The sequence below is a fragment of the Corticium candelabrum genome, chromosome 2 (assembly GCF_963422355.1).
Source record: "Corticium candelabrum chromosome 2, ooCorCand1.1, whole genome shotgun sequence".
NCBI classification, from domain to species: domain Eukaryota; kingdom Metazoa; phylum Porifera; class Homoscleromorpha; order Homosclerophorida; family Plakinidae; genus Corticium; species Corticium candelabrum.
The window spans coordinates 10,273,020-10,293,541 of NC_085086.1; the positions used below are offsets into that span (position 1 = coordinate 10,273,020).

The following is a 20,522-nucleotide window of genomic DNA, read 5'->3' on the forward strand; positions in this document are numbered from 1 at the left end:
TTCTCTTGCTGTGACTGCATCTCATCAAATCGTCTCTCATTACACCCAACATTCACATTCCTTTCCCTTGGATCATCCTAACAAACAAATAATGTGAAAATATAATACAATCCATCAATATTCATATCAACATTAACAAACAAATGAGACAAAACTCATTATACCAAAGTTATTGTTCTTGTCTTGTGGTCTACAAAGTAGATTCTCCCATCATCAGTCCTTCTCATCTCCCAGCCTATTGGTAATACATTCTATAACCGAGAGAAAGTCTTAATACAGAATGACAATAACAATACAAAATAGAAATGTACATTTATCATTCAATGTTCTGGTACATCACAATGAAAAGTGAAATTACAATCGTTTATGTCGTGTTCATAAACACTCATTCTAGTGCATCCTGTTATGTAAGGTAGCATGTCTACTTTAGTTTAGCACACCTGGTGTTAGCATACTTGAGAGAGTTCCCCTAATGTATTGCACGTGTTCTCACCAAAGCAGACGACTAAGTACATCCATGAGTATCTCAGCAATCCTTCTAATCTGCTTAATTAATATTAACTCTACAACCATGTCACACCACATTTTGCATTATGGCAGCAAACTCGTGTGTGTGTGTGTGTGTGTGTGTGTGTGTGTGTGTGTGTGTGTGTGTGAGTGTGTGTGTGATGTGTGAGGGTGTGTGTGTGTGTGTGTGTGTGTGTGTGCGTGCGTGTGTGTGTGTGTGTGTGTGTCATGTGTGTGATGTGTGTGTGTGTGTGTGTGTGTGTGTGTGTGTGTGTGTGTGTGTGTGTGTGTGTGTGTGTGTGTGTGTGTCATGTGTGTGTTGTGAGTGCGTGTGTGTTGTGTGTGTTGTGTGTGTGTGTGTGTGTGTGTGTGTGTGTGTGTGTGTGTGTGTGCGTGCATGCGTGTGTGCATGTGTTTGTGTGTGTGCCAGTGTGTGTGTGTGTGTGTGTGTGTGTGTGTGTGTGTGTGTGTGTGTGTGTGCGCATGTGTGTTACCACCCTGGAAAACTCCCACCTAAATAGAACTTCAGTAAAAAGTGCAGTGATATCATATGGTAGTATATATGGTATACTTCCCATACCTTCATCTTCTTAACATCTTGTGCTTTGTCACAACGAAAAGCCAAATTTGTCCAATCTCCAGCATCAGCACGTAACTTTTCTGCATGACTTCGTTTCCTTTCTTCTTCAGTTTGCTTACAAGCTGCTGTTTTCTCTCTTTCTAGTCGAGCAACTTGAGCTGTCAATGTCTCCACTTTCTCTGATAAACTTCTATTTCGTTGATGTCTAGTCTCTACAACAAATGTGTGTTTTCATGTCACAAAATATTACACTCAATACAAACAGCAGACCAACAGACCAACCTTGTAACAAACGATTGTCATGTACAACATTCTCCTCCAGCTTTACGGCAACATCTGATTGACCCACACTGTGAAGAATGTTACAGAATGCTGGAAACATACTCATTGGCTTGCTGGGAAGAATATCAACGAGAAGACGATGTTTATTTGCTTCCTGACTGAGAGAGCTGCGACGAAGAGACCCAAACTCATCTTTTGATATGAAACGTTGCTCATAGAGACGACGAAGAAATTCCTGACTGAAAAGAAGATGTCGGAAAAGGAAATCATGATTCCTTCGAATGGCAGGCCACGACTCGTCTTCTGATGTGAGTGAAGATGATGCATGTGCACACACACCAGCAGCCTCACTAGTTACATCGGTACTGACGGTTGGTGGCTCTTCACTTCCCCCTGATGTTTCCACTGCATCCGTTGAATCGAGTCAGAAAATGTAAAATCGCAGATACATATATTATTACCTGGATTACGTGATGTTGTCACTTCTGCATCTAGATATGATAACGTTTCTTCTTCATCTTCACTTTCTACTTGTTCTGCTGACATATAAACACATAACTCCATTAAACGAAGGTAATAATGCCACAATATGTTGGTTTTACCCAGTGACTCAGTCATCCTCTCCCCACACACATCCAGTGCTGCAGACGCTTTGCAGTCGTCGTGACAACTGAAATCTGTCGACCTCACACTTTCTTCTTCCAACCATCGACATACGCTTGCATTGACTTTCCTACTACACACTGCAGTTTTCACAACTTCTAGTATAAAAATCATCTCACTTTACTGTCAAACAAGAGGAAACAACAACCAACCTAAGTCACGTGCTGCACTTCCCTCTTTCCTCTCACTCTCACATCGAGTACCAGATGGTCGGTATCGTGATGACACAAATCGTTGACTCGACCCTTTCTGACCACTCACACCAACTTTGATGCTACACTTTGCACTCTCCACTCCATCTATTCATTAAAATGTTAATTTATGATGAAATAATATGAGAATGTTAGCATACAAGTCAGCTAACCTTCTTTACCCATAACTTCTCTTATTATGTGCTGCTGTCCTGCAGCCACGAGGACGTCACACAATCTACCAACAACGTCATTTCCCTTGTATGGTAGAATGTGATAAAACAGCATCCTAGCTCTGTCTTGCTCAGTAGAACATTGACTCAGTCGATGACCTTCTTCCATTGTTAGCAAACGATGTGAGAGTAAATGGTCTATTATAGCAGACACACACAGCCTTTGAACAAGTTCCACCATATTGTCTGTGATGTAGCGTTGGTAGTCATCCTGCTGAGATGTACTCATGGTGGACAATCTAAGAATTAGACGGAAATTAATTAAGAAAGTTGATGTTGCAAGCAAACAATCGTACGTGGTCAGTGGACGGTTCGGCCATTTAATTTTCTACATTTCATTTTTCATGTTTTCATTTTTCAATTTTCAATTTTTAGTAATTTTTTTAATTTTTAATTTTTAATTTTTAATTTTTTACTTGCATTCTTATTTAAAATTGTTGTGTTTATTAAATTTTAATCTTTAATTTTTAAATTTTTAATTTTTAATTTTTAATTTTCCATATTTTTGTAAAATGGTTTTCATCTTTTGATGTGTTGATGCTTGTGATCTTTAGATTTATCTTTTAAAATTTGATTTTTAGGCACCTATGTGCTCAAAACTAGAAACTTGAACGCGCTGTTCGCTTTTCTATTTCTAACATGAATAGAAAATAGAAAATAGAAAATTGAAATGACCGAAGACGCTAGACACAGCAGGGGTCTCAGCGGGGGTCCCAGCAGGGCTTCCATTCGCACGCGTGTCTCAGGAGATCACGTTTACAACACGCTAGCAGGTGTTTGTTTTTACTTTGCTTTCCGTCACGTGCCAAACCACGTTGGCAACTCTTGACAACTCTTATTATTATTAGTCAAAAACAATATGGGGAGATGCAAGTTGTGGTGACCTAACGTAGACGACGCTTACAAAACAACTGTAGTGGAGGCTGCGAAAGTCTACCCAAGAATGTCTTGCGGTGTGAGAAAGCAGTCGACCCGTCCAATTACTACCGAGCGGTGGTTCTGACTCTTCTAGAGCTGCAATGCGATTTGTTTTGACGTTTATTGTTAGCCAATCATGGGGTTAGCTAACTCTTCTCACAAACAACCAGACTAGAGGCTTCGAAGCAAATCGTTTAGCACTAGGTGGGGTGTGAGAACATACGGCCACGCCTTTCCCTCTTCTCGCAAACAGCTACCTCCGCACACTAGCTACTATAGTGTATCGATAAAGAAACTCTCTGAACATCAAAAGCTATAGGCTTTCCAAATGTACAAAAGCAATTTGCTAACCGTAGACATCATCACCCTTGCTAGATCTCACTCATGATCATTGAGGGAATTCCCCGGGAAGGCACGCCCTCAACTTGCACAACCAGTTAGTATTGCAGTCGCTATTTTTTAGGTTCTCTATTGAAGCGGTACTCCAATGGCTATTTTTCATCATGCAACTATTACAAAGTAATTGTCAAATGATAGAAATATCGCCAAGCGTCATGAAATGGAGTATAATAGCCGTTTACTGTTGCTGAGTAGAGATCATTGTAGGTTCCGTGGTTTAATGTAAAATATTGACTTCTGGCCAAGTGGATGGCGTTGTCCGCAATCGGATCATTGCCGTATTCTGTTGGCCTTCTCAAAATTCCTCCCTCTCCTTCGAATAACTGCACTGCGTAGTCTACACTTGGAATTGTTCCTGCTGGAAGTCTAACAGCCTGGTGATTTTGAACTCTGTGATTAGGAGTTCCTTTCCTTCTAGGCAAAGTTACACAAAGTGTGTTGCTAATTGACAGTAATATGCAGACTTTATCCTATACCTGGAATAGGATGGTTGTTCCACGCTAGAACAAATAGTTCTATTCCAGCCTGGCACACTCTCATAGCCAGCCACGAGATACAAAACTTGACAATGTCATCGTTCAAGTCTAGTTGGTCGGTTTCCACCAGATCATTAAGGCATTCCTTAACAGGATAATTAACCCTTTGGTTGACTTCCACCCATATTCTTTCTGCTGGATGATTCTAGGTAATTAAAGAATTAAGTATATTACAATCACATCCTAATCATTGTGTGTCATTCATGTTGGTGTCTATACCTCCCTTGACATTGACTGAACATGGGGAGCTCTTCTTTGATTTCGCCTTAAATTTGCTAAGCGTTCTTGCACGTATAGAGACAAAATGAACTCTTTCCCATGGTCAACTCGTATTTGATCCCACAGACCAAATTGTATCAAGATAGGTCGGAATAAGTGGCTGTAAATCAAAATGTTGTTTTTGATAGGCATTGTGATGATGCCAAGAATGAATCCACTATAGCCGTCAATGGCGAGGACATGTGTAACTCCATACATCACAAGCTTTTCATTCTGGTCTATGTGCATTTTGTGACCACAGTATTGAGCGTAATAGGGTATGGGATTTACTCGTCCATGCGTAAGAGCTTGCCTCCTTCTGTGATATCCAGGAGCAACTTGTCCAAGAGCCCATCCAACTCTCTTTTCCCATACACAAAAGCCTCTAGTTTGCAAGTAGCCCTTCATCATCTTCCTCCCGTATGCTGGCCCAACCTTATTTCAGCAACGTTGTAATCACATGTATATAGATATTTAGAGTATGTACATATTTACAATTTACCTCTCTAACACCGGCTTCAACGATTTGTCTCAACTCACGATTCGACACACCCGAGTTAGAGTGGATGTCGTGTTCAAAGCAAAATCTTCTCACCGATCTCTCAGAAAGTCCTCTAACTCCAGGATGTCTTCGCCTCAATCTATAGCTTATTTCTGAATGCGAAATGCCTTCTTCTACCATTCGTCTGATGTCTGCCTCGTCCATTACAGCGACTGCAATACTAACTGGTTGTGCAAGTTGAGGGCGTGCCTTCCGGGGAATTCCCTCAATGATCATGAGTGAGATCTAGCAAGGGTGGTGATGTCTACGTTTAGCAAATTGCTTTTGTACATTTGGAAAGCCTATAGCTTTTGATGTTCAGAGAGTTTCTTTATCGATACACTATAGTAGCTAGTGTGCGGAGGTAGCTGTTTGCGAGAAGAGGGAAAGGCGTGGCCGTATGTTCTCACACCCCACCTAGTGCTAAACGATTTGCTTCGAAGCCTCTAGTCTGGTTGTTTGTGAGAAGAGTTAGCTAACCCCATGAGTGGCTAACAATAAACGTCAAAACAAATCGCATTGCAGCTCTAGAAGAGTCCGAACCACCGCTCGGTAGTAATTGGACGGGTCGACTGCTTTCTCACACCGCAAGACATTCTTGGGTAGACTTTCGCAGCCTCGACTACAGTTGTTTTGTAAGCGTCGTCTACGTTAGGTCACCACAACTTGCATCTCCCCATATTGTTTTTGACTAATAATAATAAGAGTTGTCAAGAGTTGCCAACGTGGTTTTGGCACGTGACGGAAAGCAAAGTAAAAACAAACACCTGCTAGCGTGTTGTAAACGTGATCTCCTGAGACACGCGTGCGAATGGAAGCCCTGCTGGGACCCCCGCTGAGACCCCTGCTGTGTCTAGCGTCTTCGGTCATTTCAATTTTCTATTTTCTATTTTCTATTCATGTTAGAAATAGAAAAGCGAACAGCGCGTTCAAGTTTCTAGTTTTGAGCACATAGGTGCCTAAAAATCAAATTTTAAAAGATAAATCTAAAGATCACAAGCATCAACACATCAAAAGATGAAAACCATTTTACAAAAATATGGAAACTTAAAAATTAAAAATTAAAATTTAATAAACACAACAATTTTAAATAAGAATGCAAGTAAAAAATTAAAAATTAAAAATTAAAAATTAAAAAATTACTAAAAATTGAAAATTGAAAAATTAAAACATGAAAATTGAAATGTAGAAAATTAAATGGCCGAACCGTCCACTGACCCATCAACACATCAAAAGATGAAAACCATTTTACAAAAATATGGAAACTTAAAAATTAAAAATTAAAAATTTAAAAATTAAAAATCAAAATTTAATAAACACAACAATTTTAAATAAGAATGCAAGTAAAAAATTAAAAATTAAAAATTAAAAATTAAAAAAATTACTAAAAATTGAAAATTGAAAAATGAAAACATGAAAATTGAAATGTAGAAAATTAAATGGCCGAACCGTCCACTGACCCCGTACGTCTCGATCAGATGTAATATCACTCTCTTACTGATGATAGAAAGCGTGAGGCACAGCAATGAAACGTTAGACGGTCAAGTGATGACAAACGGTGGATTGACGACCAACAGCGGCACTGACGTCGAGAGACAGAGATCAACACAACACGTTCTCGACGACACTTGGCAAGCAACTGGAGTGTGCGCATCAAACATTGGCTTATACATGATGTCATCTGATTACCAACCAATCATCATCCTCGAATGCGATCAACACGCCTCAAACTCATGACACAACAGTCCCCAATGTGTGCACGGAATTGCAATTATAATAGTGGGTGTGTTGTTTATGCTTTCGATTTCTTCAAACAAATAATAATAATATATTGAGAAATGCATCCCTCCATTACAACAGTCAAATATATTGATGCTTTTTAAGGATTTATTCCATTTGTTTATGTCCCGTATCAACTTGCCCTCTACTCATCACAAAGAGAGGCAAACAGCCATGAACTCACAGTAATAGACCTTCCATCAAACTCTCCAGCCATTTATAGAGCTGGAGAAAGCTAGAGTAGATTGCACATCAGTAAAGAAGAAAGCTGTGTATTCACATGCAATCTAGCAAGCACATCCATTTGTGGGACTCGAGACTCACGTGCAGCAACAGTCACATGTATGTACATCCACAGTATTAAATTAATTAATAAACTTTACAATGAGCTGTGTGTGTGTGTGTGTGTGTGTGTGTGTGTGTGTGTGTGTGTGTGTGTGTGTGTGTGTGTGTGTGTGTGTGTGTGTGTGTGTGTGTGTGTGTGTGTGTGTGTGTGTGTGTGTGTGTTGCAATGCTTATCACAACAGCAACGAACACCACCATACAGTGAACAAACTCAAACCCGTAAAACAGTCAGTCATGCAACCCAACTACTAAACCTTGTGACATGCTCCTGCTCTACAGACGCACTGTCAAACACTTTAATTAACTGCTCAACACATTCTAGTGTTGAATACTTCACGTACACTGCTAATAGACGACAATACAAGAATAATAAAACACATGAACCTAGAACAGTTCATTCCTCCTATCCAATCACGATCAACTTGAAATGTACGATATCCCACAAAAATCCTACAAACGAAATCATGTGTGCAGATTGCCTTTGTCACCCACAAACGTAGACTGCTCAAATGGCTCTCCTTCCCCACCATGCAGAGCACCTACAGAGAACACAATTTGATAGTTAGACTTACTACAGCTCAAAGACTTTTCGACACAATCATCACTAATATGGTAAACACATTATCATGTATGTAGATAGGTATGTATGTATGTATGTATTTAGATATCTATGTATGTATGTGTGTATATGTATGTATGCATGTAGAATGTCTGTAGCTATGTGTGGATGCATGTACACCTTCATATCATGCCTGTGGCTCAATTGGTTAGAGAGTGCATTTGGAGAATGGAAACATGAGAGACATTTGAGTCAAAAGTTCGAGTACGATACGAGCACAGACGCAATCCTCTTAGGCAAGGAACTCACATGCAATTGCCTCTCTCTATGGATTGTTTCTGTCAAAACAAGTACAGCAAGTGTATCCATACTGATGGTTCTAGAGTTACATTGTAGCAAGTGTATAGTGACTATTGGTAATAGAGTTACATTGTAGCAAATGCATAGTGACTGTTAACCTACCCCCACAGGTTCTTGTAACAAAAAAATTGTATCAGTATGTATGTATTCATGTATGCAGGTATGTTATATGCTGGATGTAAGTAAGTATCTAGGGTAACATGAATGTATGTGAGTGTTTCTAAATTTGCTGCTAAATAATTTGTGAACAACATTCAACGTCCCACTTGCACGGTCTGATGGTGTATTCGCTACTGTACCCGACTTGAACTCGGCAGGAATGTATTTGTCACCGATTTCTTGCTTAGACACGTTTGGTATAAACGGGAGAGGAACCTAACACAACACAAAAAGAAGTGAGGCGTTGCTACCTAAAAAAAGTTGAGATGTTTCACTTGCCTTGCGATCGTAAATGTCCTGCCAGTTGATGTTGCTATCAGATGCACCACGATCACCTCCACCAAGTCTACAAAAAATTTGAGTGACATTAGTGTACAATACAACAACACACAATAAGCAATAGGTGTGAATGAGAAAAAATAACTAAAGTTAACACACACGTATACACACCAACACACACACACACACACACACACACACACACACACACACACACACACACAAAATGGCAAATGATTAAGGAGCTGCCGTTAAACAGTAATGCCCCCAGCTAGATGGCTGGGTTCCTGTGTACTAACCAGGAGCTATGGGCCATGCTAAGCAATCTCCTAAAGCCTGCATGGCCAGGTGCTCGCAGAAGCATCGACTGTGATGCCGACTGTGGTGTGGGCACTAGAAGTCCCACATGGACCCCAGTGAATGATGGACTTTGTTGCAATCAGAGGCCTTTGCCGCCACAGTCAATGACCAGGTACTCATTTATACTTCTGAGTCAAGAGAGACAATTGTGTGTAAGTTTCTTGCCCAAGGAAATTATGCCATAGCTCGCCATCACTGTGACTTGAACCTGCAACCCTGCAAGGTCTCGAATGTAATCAATCCATAAAATGACTGCACACACACACACACACACACACACACACACACACACACACACACACACATTGCCTACCATACACATTGCCTAACAACCACACCCACATACCCTCACCAACACATACACACTTCCCCACTCACATAATCAACCCTACTTACACACAAACACACACACACACACACACACACACACACACACACACACACACACACACACACACACACACACACACAAATGGACAAATGTTAAGCACTCCACGTCTTTCGACATCGACTTTGAGGTCAGTTGCGGAGATAGCTCCCCCTGCCTCGAGAGACAGGGCCTCCTTGCGCTACGTGGAGTCTTGGGGCCAGTGCTAAAATCCACCTGCAGCTTGGCCAGAGTCATCTAGGGGCACTGAGAATGGCGCAGCTCTGGACTGGACACCAAGGCCAAAACCTACCTGTCTGCTGCATAATGTTGCTGCCAAGCAGGGCCGAATTCAAAGGGGAGTCAGGGGGTTTCAGCACCCTCTTTTCCAATAGGCGTGGTTCAAGAGAAGCAAGTGTGGGTGAGTTTCTTGTTCAAGGAAACTGCGACAGTGTCACCTCCACCAGGATCGAACCTTTAACTCTCATCACGGAATACAAGATCCCGGATGTCATCACCAATGCTCTACCATCTGATCCACCGTGCCACACACACACACACACACACACACACACACACACACACACACACACACACACACACACACACACACACACACACACAACCCAACACCACACACACACACATACCTCTCCCCCCACACAACCCAACACACACACCCACATACCCCCCCACACACACACAACCTTTTCCGTGGATCCTTCTCCAGCAGTCCAGCTAGCAAAGATCTTGACAAAGAAGACGCTCATGGAGGAAACTTGATTGCTTCCTAACAGAACAACCCACGTCAGCATCATTCAAATTTCAAACCATCACCTCACACATACAGTCAGAATGAGCTCAAACAACACTTCATGGTCTCTGTTATAAAATGGCAGCCGACCACAAATCATCTCATACATAACCACACCCACACACCACCAGTCAACAGCTCGACCGTAATCACTTTCTTCTAAACCTACAAACACAAAGAAACACTTGATTTGCCATCACTGATGAGACAAAGTTGCCAGACAATTGGCTGTCACCTTGGGTGCTAGATATTCTGGTGTTCTACAGAAGGTGCTGGTCGTTGTGTCTTTCGTGATGTCTTCTTTACAAAGACCAAATCTGCAAGCTTGATGTGTCCGTGTCTGTCCAATAGAAGATTCTCCAGCTAATAACATGTAACAGTGTCAATGACATCAATGTGACTATGGTAGACAAGTGTGTGTACGTGTGTGTGTGTGTATGTGTGTGTGTGTGTGTGTGTGTGTGTGTGTGTGTGTGTGTGTGTGTGTGCACGTGCCAAACATGCAGATCAAATCAACTAAACACAAACCTACAAATCTATACAAACTTCCTATACCATCCACAAACGCCAACTTCTTCCAATGCCAATGCTTCTTGAACGACTCTTTACTCAACCCTCCCACCGGCTCAAGATACACTTCGTTCAACAGACTGTTTGCTAATTGACATCCTTCCTCCCTCATTGTGACAAATGACCACGACAACAACCACTCAATTAACTCACAACCTTCAATGCAACAAACAAAATTTTTATGCAAGTAAACTTAGATGAGGATAAGACACACAACACATCAGCAAAACAGTCTTTGTATGTTTTCAGTGCACTCTTGTGCTCGCCGAGTGGAACGCCGGCATCAGGGTCTTGCATGGCGACTATCAGTTCACTAAACATCATCGACTTAGTTTAGTTTAGTCATGAAAGTAGATACAATGAGTGACAAGTACAGCAAAGTAAGCAAATTGATCAGACAGACAAATGTATAAACTGACAGACAGACAGACAGAGAGACAGAGAAACAGACAGACAGATAAACAGACCAACAGACAAACAGACAGACAAACAGACAGACAAACAAATAGACATACAAACTGACAGACAGACAAACAGAACTGACTCTCTCAGCACCCAATTTCTTCCTCATTAGTCTTATACCCCGTTTACACAAGCACTTGTAAGCAGGCCAGCCCGTGCTGACTAGGGACAGCTTGCTTTGTAATCGTCTGTAATATGACTGTTGTAAAGCCATCGAGAAAAAAAGCAAGCAGCTTTGCTTCTGTCCGTTGCAAACTTAAGCTAACACGAGCTATGTCAAGCTCAAGGAACTAACGCACGTTAGTGAAACACATTGGCTTCCTTCTATGGAATGTGTCATGTAAACACGGGCTGGAATACTGGACTGGCACGAGCTGGCGTGGCCCGGCTCAGCTCGCTATTCGTGCTCGTGTAAACAGGGTATTAGTTATATATAAGTGTTTTAATTTGCTGTTATGTTAGCTTTCAATAAACATTAGTCTAGTTGTCTTACTGTAGTTCTTTGCAGAATTGTATCATAGTCTGATGTAAGAAATAAATGACAGACATACACACAGAAAGACAGACAATCAGACTAAAGACAGACAATACACTCCATGCCATACATAATCACTCACCTATTATGAGCATCAAGCAATGGCCTACGAGTTGAACGAATGTCACATTCAGCAACCATTGGATTCGTAATCTGAAACAAAACACCAAAACACATCATCACAAACAGAACCAAGACAACACACAGACATAAACACAAACCGTTTTGTCTTGCTCCAGCTGTCGTATCGTATCACCGATCACCTCAGCCCAACTATCTCCAGTCTCAGTGTCTGGAGCTTGCAGTAAGAACTCGGTGCCGTTGACAGTCGTCAGTCCAATGACATTCTATCAAGAAACGACAAACCTACACGTGTATCATGGCTCACTATACGATAAACCTAAAGTGAAACGCAGCAATGAACACACATAAACGTATGGAGAAAATCAGAGAAGACTGTCAATTGACATGCAGTCAATATGGTTACACATAAAAATTATGTTTATCTATGAACGCCTGCTGAAGGCAACAGATTGCCTTGTAATCATCAATAATCTCATACAACCCAACATGTTCACTACACTCGCATCCCACAGATCCTTTACTTGTCTTAAACCAGGCATGGATGTATGGGGTGGCCCACCGATCCGGAGGGCCCCAGCCAGCCAGTTAGACTGGAATGCCCAGTCCACACAAGCAGCGGAACTTTTGCATAAGATTGTCTGTTAATTTGAATGTATAATTTAGAGTGCAGTTGAACAGAACTATCAGATGTAAGTATGTTAAGTTGTAACCTGCAAGGCTGTTTAAACACACACACACACACACACACACACACACACACACACACACACACACACACACACACACACAAACACACACATGCACACACACACACACACACACACACACACACACACACACACAACCGACTGACAAGAAGACAAACACAAAGGCAAGACATTGCATAGGCAACTAGAAAGCAAACTGACAGACAAACACAAAAACAAGCAGCAAGTGAATAAATGAGAATACAGACCAACAAACACAAAAACTAAGACAAACAGACAACCAGACTGATAAATAAACAAACAACAACACGAAACACAAACATCATGCACAATCACTAACCAACAGCTATTGACACACCCATTTCTCTAGTCCACACGCCAACGTCACACGTACAAGATCCATAAGGAAATGAGGACTACAACACAAAACATTCATTAACTCATTAAACTCATCAAGCAACCAACCACCATCTACTCCACAAATTAGACAAACCAAATCTCTACTTCCTATCACCAAGCAGCACTCACTGTCATTGATGCTCCACAGCCTCACGCCTTCAAGCCTTCTCCACGTGCAATAGTCAACGAACACTTTGCAATGGCCAAACTCCAACTCTTGATGATATCAAATCACAGACTGAAAATTAGCTGCAAACCACACAGACATAACTGCCTTGATATACACTTGATATTAACATAACGTCTAGTCCTTGTTTTAATTAATTATTTACCGTAATAAAATATATTACAACGGATGTGTACGCAAACGCTCTACCTAACGCGCGTTAAATATAGATTAATTTGATGACAATAACAATTTATGTATATTTATTTACGTTGGCACTGTTTGTAGTCAAAAACTCGTACACCACCTCATCTTGCACTCGCTCAAATTTATTTCTAAACTATCGATCACGTGACTTACTCTGACAACTTTCACTTCAATTCGTCGTTTTCTCCACTCTCAACAGGAATATCAAAGCTACGAACCACGTTTATCAATCTCGCAAGTCCAACCTCGCCAACTAAAGCAAGACAGACAAGTTCCGATTGAGAAATGAAGAAAAATCCATTCACGTCGTCGACATTTCAATGATTAACTGACTGGCATCGATAACCTTCTCGCTGATTTCCGTTATCAAACCAGATTTACTGCTACGCTTGTCCAAAGAGCAACGAACACGAACAAACATTTAAAGCTAGAAATTAACCACAAACTCTCCCGGATGTTCAACGCTTGCATTCCTTTTTCCACTTCACCACTGCTCGTTCAAAATGCAAATCACGTGACTACTCATTAAGAAAACAACGTTCACGATCTAGTTTATGTTACACACACTAAATTTCACACCAAATTGTCTTTATACAAACACTAGAGATTATAATATAACAAATACACACAAATTGAAAGAAAATGCAAATATTAGTCACACTTAAGACTTTCTATTGAATCTTCATCAAACCCTCCTGCTGTGATGAGTTCTCCATTCTGAGTTGAGAATGCAGCATGTTCCTCCCGTTTGTGTGTCATGAGTGGAAGAGGAAGCCATTTGGTAGATCTCTCATCATATAATTCTACAATATTAGAAGAAGGAGAATACAGCCACTGTTGTTGTGTGTCTCCTCCAGTCCCCACCAGTCTGTTACTGACTGACGTTAGTGTAGGTCTATATGTGGTTGTAGAGGGGATTGTTCTCCATTTTCTATCACAAACATCTGCACACTCGACAATATTACTAGAGTAACGTCGATCAGTCTTTCCTCCCCCTACAAACACTGTGTTGTTTATAATAACAGAAGAACAGTCACTACGTTTTGTTTGCATGTCATCCATCTTATACCAATGACCGCTGTGAAGGTCACACACACGTGCTGTGTTCACTCTCTCCCCTGACTTAGTCCTACCACCCACCACATACAGTGAGTTGTCATGAAGAGCAACAGATACACCATACAACTGCAGTTCATTTGGTAGAACTGTGAGGAAACGCCATTTCTTGTCTTCATTCAAATAAAATTGTTCAATCACTAACTGATCTTTATCTCCATCCTCCACACACACCAGACACACACCTTGATGACACACTACATTCTTGATGTGACCATTCTTTCTGACAAACTTGTCCCACTTATCATGTTCATAAGTGAGAACATGCAGATTACCATCAAGACATCCTACCACTAGTCTGCCTTCAATCTCTCCCATTCTATTATATGGAAACAAACAGTCATGAGGCATGTGTACATTCCACTGTGTCCATGATGGCAGACTGTCATTGATCTAGAATCAACACAACATGTACAATAGATGCAAACAAGAACAATTATAAAAATTTAAATAAAAATACAAACAAGTCAAACATCAGCTGTATTTGCATGTCTGTATTTAGTACAAAATAAACATTTTATAAAACAATCAAACTTCATATTAATTAACACATACATTACAACAACTGTCTCTTATCAACTATACTTTACATGCAATAATTTACTGTAAGTATGTCCGTGCAAAGTAAAGGGTTTGCGAAAAAGACTAAACATGTTGATATCAACAAAGGGTAATGTGTCTCACCGTGTCCGTGTGTGTGTGTGTGTGTGTGTGTGTGCGCGCGCGTGTGTGCCCATGTGTCTGCATGTGTGTGTGTGTGTGTGTGCATGTGTTGTGGGAGCGTGAGTGAGTGTGTGTGTGTGTGTGTGTGTGCCCAGGTGTGTGCACGTGTGCACATGTGTGTGCACGTGTGCACATGTGTGTTTGTGTTTGTGTGTGTGTGCGTGTGTTGTGGGAGCATGTGTGTGTGTGTGTGTGTGTGTGTGTGTGTGCCCATGTGTGTGCACGTGTGTTTGTGTTTGTGTTTGTGTGTGTGTGTGTGTGTGTGTGTGTGTGTGTGTGTGTGTGTGTGTGTGTGTGTGTGTGTGTCCAGAAAAGGCAGAAGAGAATAAAGAAACGCGCCCATGTCATACAGGAACAGGGCATGATGGCACAAGACGGTCTGGTAGGAGGCTAGCTCAGCATGTACGTTACTATCTAATGTAATAGTTGAAAATATAACTCACGTACATCAACCCTTTCTGCGTGTTCTGCTTTGTCACATCGAAGAGCCAAAATTGTCCATTTTCCTTCCTTCTTTTCTGCCACTTCTTTCTTCGCTTTGCTCTCTGCAGCATCAGCTCGAGCCTCTGCAGCATCAGCACGTGCGTTTGCAGCTTCTGTTTGTTTCCTTTCTGCTGTTTTCTCTCTTTCCAGTCGAGCCACTCGAGATGTCAATGTTTCCTCTTTCTCTTGTGATCTTCTACTTCCTACGTACAACAACTCGTACGTCATGTCACAAAACAGACTACAAACAACACACAAGACACTCACCTTCTACACAATCCAGTCTGTCCGTCTCATACCTTTCCAGCCTTTCAGCGACATGTGGTTGGCCTAGGTGGCGAAGAATGTTGCAGAAAGTGGTAAACATGCTAGGTGGTCTAGTGGGAAGAATGTCAACAAGAAGGAGACGCAACTTTCGATCACGAGGAAGAGAGATGCTGTGGAAAGCGTCCAAGTCATCTTTGTTGATGAAACTTTGCTCATACAAACAGCCAAGAAATTCTGCGCTCAGGCGAAGACGGTGTGACAGGAAGCGGTAGTTTTTTCGAATGGCAGGCCACGACTCCTTTTCGTAAACGCGGGACGAGTGCGCCTGCGCAGATTCAAGTCTGACAGCTGACGCATGCGCAGAAGACGGATTCACGCTCACACGTTCTGTGAACACCGTCGGTGTCTCTCTGCCTCTCCCTGACGTTTCCATAGCAGCTGCTACAAGATCGAGTCATAAAGTGCAAAGACACACAAACAGGTCATCTTACGAAAGTCACGTGATGTCGACATCACGTATTCGGGACTTCCCCTCGCTGTCGGAGCAGTCCCGCAACTGGCGGCCGCCGTTGTGTGTGACTCTTCCGTTTTCTTTCCATCTACACGATAAGAAGCATCATTAAACGAACGTCTCTCGTCGACACGATGAGCAAGTCTCACATGCTGCCGACTTGACGATTTCATGTGGACCTTCCTTGAGCTTCTCAACAATAAATCCTTGACCCACTTCACTCACTATCTTGCAGAACGTGTCGAATAGTGTAGGATCTTGTCTAGAAAGGATATCTCTCAATAGACGCTTCATTCTCTTTCTCTTTAGAAAACATTCATTCGTCAACTCGTCGTATTCGTCTCCGCTCATCATTCCCACTTCCACAAGACGACGGAGCAGCGCAGCATCCAGTCGCAGACGATCGGCGACGTAGCCGAAGTGTCTAGAGAGCGAGAGCCACGGATTTGTTCTCACAGAACGACGCATTCTCTTCGATCACTTGCAAGGCAACTGGAAACTGCGCAAGCAACATTCCCTTACGTCTACACCGTGAGATAAACCAACCAATCACCATCATCGCATGTGATCATCACGCCTCAAAGTCATCATCAACAACAGTCCTACTAATGTATGCACAGTCCCAAGGTATAGACCCCAATTAATATCTAGACAACAGTCCCCAGGGTAGGCGTGGGGAAGAAGCAAGGAAAACGGAAAAAAACTGATTGTAATCAAACGTTTCTATATAATTTTCATCCTAAAATTCGGATTCATTGCAATCCTCGTCACAACAGCAACAGCTAGACACCACCATACAGTCAGTCATGCAACCCAACTACTAAACCTTGTGACATGCTCCTGATCTACAGACGCACTGTCAAACACTTTAATTAACTGCTGAACACATTCTAGTGTTGAAAACGTTAACGTCACGTACACTGCTAATAGACGACAATACAAGAATAATAAAAACATGAGCCTAGAACAGTTCATTCCTCCTATCCAATCACGATCAACTTGAAATGTACGATATCACACAAAAATCCTACAAACGAAATCATGTGTGCAGATTGCCTTTGTCACCCACAAACGTAAACTGCTCAAATGGCTCTCCTTCCTCATCATGCAGAGCACCTACAGAGAACACAATTTGATAGTTAGGCTTACAACAGCTCAAAGACTTCTTAACACAATCATCACTAATATGGTAAACACATTATCATGTATATAGGTAGGTAGGTATATATGTATGTATTTAAATATCTATGTATGTATGTGTGTAGGTATATGTACGTATGCATGTAGAATGTCTGTAGCTATGTGTGGATGCATGTACACCTACATATCATGTCTGTGGCTCAATTGGTTAGAGAGTGCATTTGGAGAATGGAAACATTAGAGACCTTTGAGTCAGAAGTTCAAGTACGATACGGGCACAGACGTTATTCTCTTAGGCAAGGAACTCACATGCCATTACCTCTCTCTATGGATCGTTTCTGTTAAAACAATTAAGGCAAATGCATAGTGACTGTTGCTTCTAGAGTTACATCGTAGCAAGTGCATAGTGACTGTTAACCTGGGCGCTAGAGGTTCTTGTAACAAAAAAATTGTATCAGAATGTATGTATTCATGTATGCAGGTATGTTATATGCTGCATGCATGTAAGTAAGTATGTAAGGTAACATGAATGTATGTGAGTGTTTCTAAATTTGCTGCTAAATCAAATGTGTACAACATTCAACGTCCCACCTGCACGGTCTGATGGTGTATTTGCTACTGTATCCGACTTGAACTCGGCCGGAATGTATTTGTCACCGATTTCTTGCTCAGACACGTTCGGTATAAACGGAGGAGGAACCTAACACAACACAAAAAGTGAGGCGTTGCTACAAAAAAAGTTGAGATGTTTTACTTGCCTTGCGATCGTAAATGTCTTGCCAGTTGATGCTGCTATAGAAGGCATGATCCATAATCTCAGATGCACCACGGTCACCTCCACCAAGTCTACAAAAAAATTTGAGTGACATTAGAGTACAATAGAACAACACACAATGAGCAATAGGTGTGAATCGAGTAAAAATAACTAAAGTTAACACACACGTATACACACCAACACACACACACACACACACACACACACACACACACACACACACACACACACACACCTTGACCTTGACCTTGATTCCACCATACCCACTATGGGTTTTGGCAACGCAGCGTAATAGCGCTTCTCCAAGCAGCACGATCATCAGCATCACGAAGACTGACGTGTAATGATCTGAGGTCTCTTGTGACAACATCTATCCATCTCTGTTTAGGCCCATGTGTTGGTCTTGTTGCATTACTAAGTCTGCTGCGAAGTAGTTGTTTTTGGGGACGATTGTCATTCATGCGTAGCAGATGGCCCAGCCATTGCAAACGTTGTTTCTGTATTGTCATAGCAATAGGGTCTTCACGAGCTCGTTCTAAATTGTCTGAATTCTTGATTTTATTCCATCTTGAGACACCAAGAATCGATCGAATGCACCGCATGTGGAATGTATTTAAACGTTGCAAGTTTGGTTGTGTAACGGACCAAGTCTCACATCCATATAGCAAAACAGGTCTCACCAAAGCACGAAAAATTTTCATTTTTGTGGAGATTGAAAACTGCCTGTTGGTAAATACCCTTTTCTTCCAGGAACCGAAAACTTTACTTGCTTTGCTTATACGAGCATCAATTTCAGCAATGCATCCACCATCTTGGCTCGTGATACTCCCCAAGTAAGTAAACTCTGTAACGTTTTCAAGAACAGAACTGTCAAGAAGAATACGTGCCTGTTCGTAGCCAATGCTCAAAACTTTTGTTTTCTTTTTTTTTGTTTTGTTTTGCATTCCCACCTGTGCGAGCGAGCACGTACTAGACAGCTGCAGAGTGAAATTTTAAAACAACGTCTAGAATACGTTGTTCGATACACTAGCTGTATTTAGTAAAAGATCAGGAAAAGAGAGCTGCTGCTAGATACCGTAGTAACTTGCCGACGCATTGATTCGGCCAGCATTTACATAGTCAAAGCGGCAAAAGCAAAACACGACTGTTGCATCTCTAGGTGTGTTTATTAGTCGACACATCGATCGCAATGAAATCTCATTTTATTTAACCGCGATCGACACGACTCGATACTCACTCACGTATACAGCTCACAACTGTGGAAAGCTGACTCAAAACCGATCACTCTCTAGATAATTAATGTGTGAAGTACCGTGAGTGTAACTTTGATCAATATTTCACTCGGCTAGATCTAGACGTCCTCTATGGAGCGACACTCGGCAAGCGAAATAGTTCAATGCAATTTCGGTCACAAAACATATCGGCCGCGGCTAGCGAGATGGCATCGGCCAGGTGCACGGGTAGATTAGCTACATACTGCCGAATGCACTCGATGGACAGCAAATCGGTTTTGTTCCAAACGGCTTCGTACAATTACTAAACCCTTTACTGTCGTAAGTGACTTGTTTTCTTCAAATTTCTTTCGACTGTGTACTTTGCGCGCTTTCTTCGGTCAATAGTGTCTAGCGATGACGTCACATGAAGTGTCACAGTTCGTTACGTAAATCAATAGTCAAGATAACGGAGAAGCGCATAACCAACGGTGTAGACGTGTAAACGACTGTTCCTTCGATTCGCTCGTGGGGTGGCTAGCTAGGAGTGGTGCGCAACGCACAGTAAAACGCGCATGCTTAGTTAACGGTAAGTGAGCAATGTTTCCATGGCGATGTTAGCAGTTGTTAACTTTCATTACATCGGCTAATTATTATTAACAGCTAAGAACAGCATTAACTGTCACAAAACAGCTAGTACAAGACGCTACATAAGTAAAAACGCTGCTTACGCCTAATTCAATCTTGTTGTCATAGCAATAATGACAGAGTGACGTCACATAACGTGAAGTGTCAATTTTTGGCACCCATCGAGGAAAACAAACAATTATTCAAAATGATCGATTTGTAACAGCTGTCCCCTGGGTGTAGGGGTGGTGGAACGCAGTCACATCAGTGAGCATAGTTACCATAGAAACATTTCGAGTGATGACGTCGCATGACGTAAACTATTGTATGTTTACTTTGTTCAAAACGAGCAAAGAACGATTCGAATTTATCAATTCCTTAACGATTCCCCCGGCGGGTAGGGGTGGTG

The 20,522-nt window shown here is 41.7% G+C and overlaps 4 protein-coding genes across 13 annotated transcripts in view; all 4 read right to left on the minus strand.

The window, feature by feature from the left end:
* The window catches only part of LOC134198067 (uncharacterized), a 13,648-nt gene extending 6,893 nt beyond the window's left edge, over positions 1-6,755 (minus strand). For 4 of the 8 annotated variants that reach the window (XR_009972753.1, XR_009972755.1, XR_009972751.1 and 1 more), the window contains exons 1-9: positions 6,576-6,755; positions 2,397-2,695; positions 2,185-2,331; positions 1,972-2,130; positions 1,831-1,908; positions 1,370-1,774; positions 1,088-1,299; positions 165-251; positions 1-77 (exon numbers count right to left, since the gene is read on the minus strand). The exon at positions 1-77 is cut by the window's left edge and continues 4 nt beyond it. Coding sequence is in view for 1 of the 8 variants with exons in the window: in XM_062667401.1 (XP_062523385.1) it covers positions 1-77; positions 165-251; positions 1,088-1,299; positions 1,370-1,774; positions 1,831-1,908; positions 1,972-2,130; positions 2,185-2,331; positions 2,397-2,685 (1,454 nt within the window). In the remaining 7 variants the exon portion in view is untranslated. Of the gene's footprint in view, positions 78-164; positions 252-1,087; positions 1,300-1,369; positions 1,775-1,830; positions 1,909-1,971; positions 2,131-2,184; positions 2,332-2,396; positions 2,696-6,568 lie in introns of all 8 variants that reach the window. The other 4 variants (XR_009972757.1, XR_009972756.1, XR_009972752.1 and 1 more) reach the window with 4 other exon arrangements.
* LOC134198068 (uncharacterized) lies at positions 3,825-6,575 on the minus strand. 2 transcript variants are annotated; one of them, XM_062667404.1, is made up of 4 exons: positions 5,070-6,575; positions 4,529-5,002; positions 4,250-4,454; positions 3,825-4,184 (listed from the first exon to the last, which is right to left on the minus strand). In XM_062667404.1, exons 1-4 carry the CDS (start codon positions 5,343-5,345, stop codon positions 4,111-4,113), a joined length of 1,029 nt encoding a protein of 342 aa, XP_062523388.1. In that variant the 5' UTR covers positions 5,346-6,575; the 3' UTR covers positions 3,825-4,110. The 2 variants fall into 2 exon arrangements, with proteins under 2 accessions (XP_062523388.1, XP_062523387.1); XM_062667403.1 differs by having other exon boundaries at positions 3,825-4,187.
* A 7,030-nt stretch (positions 6,756-13,785) lies between the features above and the next one.
* On the minus strand, positions 13,786-16,854 carry LOC134198323 (uncharacterized). 2 transcript variants are annotated; one of them, XM_062667693.1, is made up of 5 exons: positions 16,510-16,854; positions 16,341-16,448; positions 15,850-16,287; positions 15,547-15,785; positions 13,786-14,769 (listed from the first exon to the last, which is right to left on the minus strand). In XM_062667693.1, exons 1-5 carry the CDS (start codon positions 16,826-16,828, stop codon positions 13,912-13,914), a joined length of 1,962 nt encoding a protein of 653 aa, XP_062523677.1. In that variant the 5' UTR covers positions 16,829-16,854; the 3' UTR covers positions 13,786-13,911. The 2 variants fall into 2 exon arrangements, with proteins under 2 accessions (XP_062523677.1, XP_062523676.1); XM_062667692.1 differs by having other exon boundaries at positions 15,850-16,290.
* Positions 16,855-17,277: 423 nt separating this feature from the next.
* On the minus strand, positions 17,278-18,488 carry LOC134176107 (RAC-beta serine/threonine-protein kinase B-like). Its single transcript, XM_062642784.1, has 3 exons — positions 18,259-18,488; positions 18,092-18,200; positions 17,278-17,476 (listed from the first exon to the last, which is right to left on the minus strand). Exons 1-3 carry the CDS (start codon positions 18,367-18,369, stop codon positions 17,400-17,402), a joined length of 297 nt encoding a protein of 98 aa, XP_062498768.1. The 5' UTR covers positions 18,370-18,488; the 3' UTR covers positions 17,278-17,399.
* Positions 18,489-20,522: the final 2,034 nt, after the last annotated feature.

Excerpts from the sequence above, each read along its gene's own strand:
- LOC134176107 (XM_062642784.1), bottom strand. The coding sequence starts at position 18,369 with ATGTCACTCAAATTTTTTTGTAGACTTGGTGGAGGTGACCGTGGTGCA. Across the intron at positions 18,201-18,258 it reads AAGACATTTACGATCGCAAG|GTTCCTCCTCCGTTTATACC; the intron begins GCAAGTAAAACA and ends GTGTTGTGTTAG. Across the intron at positions 17,477-18,091 it reads TACACCATCAGACCGTGCAG|GTGCTCTGCATGATGAGGAA; the intron begins GTGGGACGTTGA and ends TGTTCTCTGTAG.
- LOC134198068 (XM_062667403.1), bottom strand. The coding sequence starts at position 5,345 with ATGATCATTGAGGGAATTCCCCGGAAGGCACGCCCTCAACTTGCACAA. Across the intron at positions 5,003-5,069 it reads TTGAAGCCGGTGTTAGAGAG|GTTGGGCCAGCATACGGGAG; the intron begins GTAAATTGTAAA and ends TGCTGAAATAAG. Across the intron at positions 4,188-4,249 it reads GAACAACCATCCTATTCCAG|AAGGAAAGGAACTCCTAATC; the intron begins GTATAGGATAAA and ends AACTTTGCCTAG.
- LOC134198323 (XM_062667692.1), bottom strand. The coding sequence starts at position 16,828 with ATGCGTCGTTCTGTGAGAACAAATCCGTGGCTCTCGCTCTCTAGACAC. Across the intron at positions 16,449-16,509 it reads AATCGTCAAGTCGGCAGCAT|ATGGAAAGAAAACGGAAGAG; the intron begins GTGAGACTTGCT and ends CTTATCGTGTAG. Across the intron at positions 14,770-15,546 it reads AACACGCAGAAAGGGTTGAT|ATCAATGACAGTCTGCCATC; the intron begins GTACGTGAGTTA and ends TGTTGATTCTAG.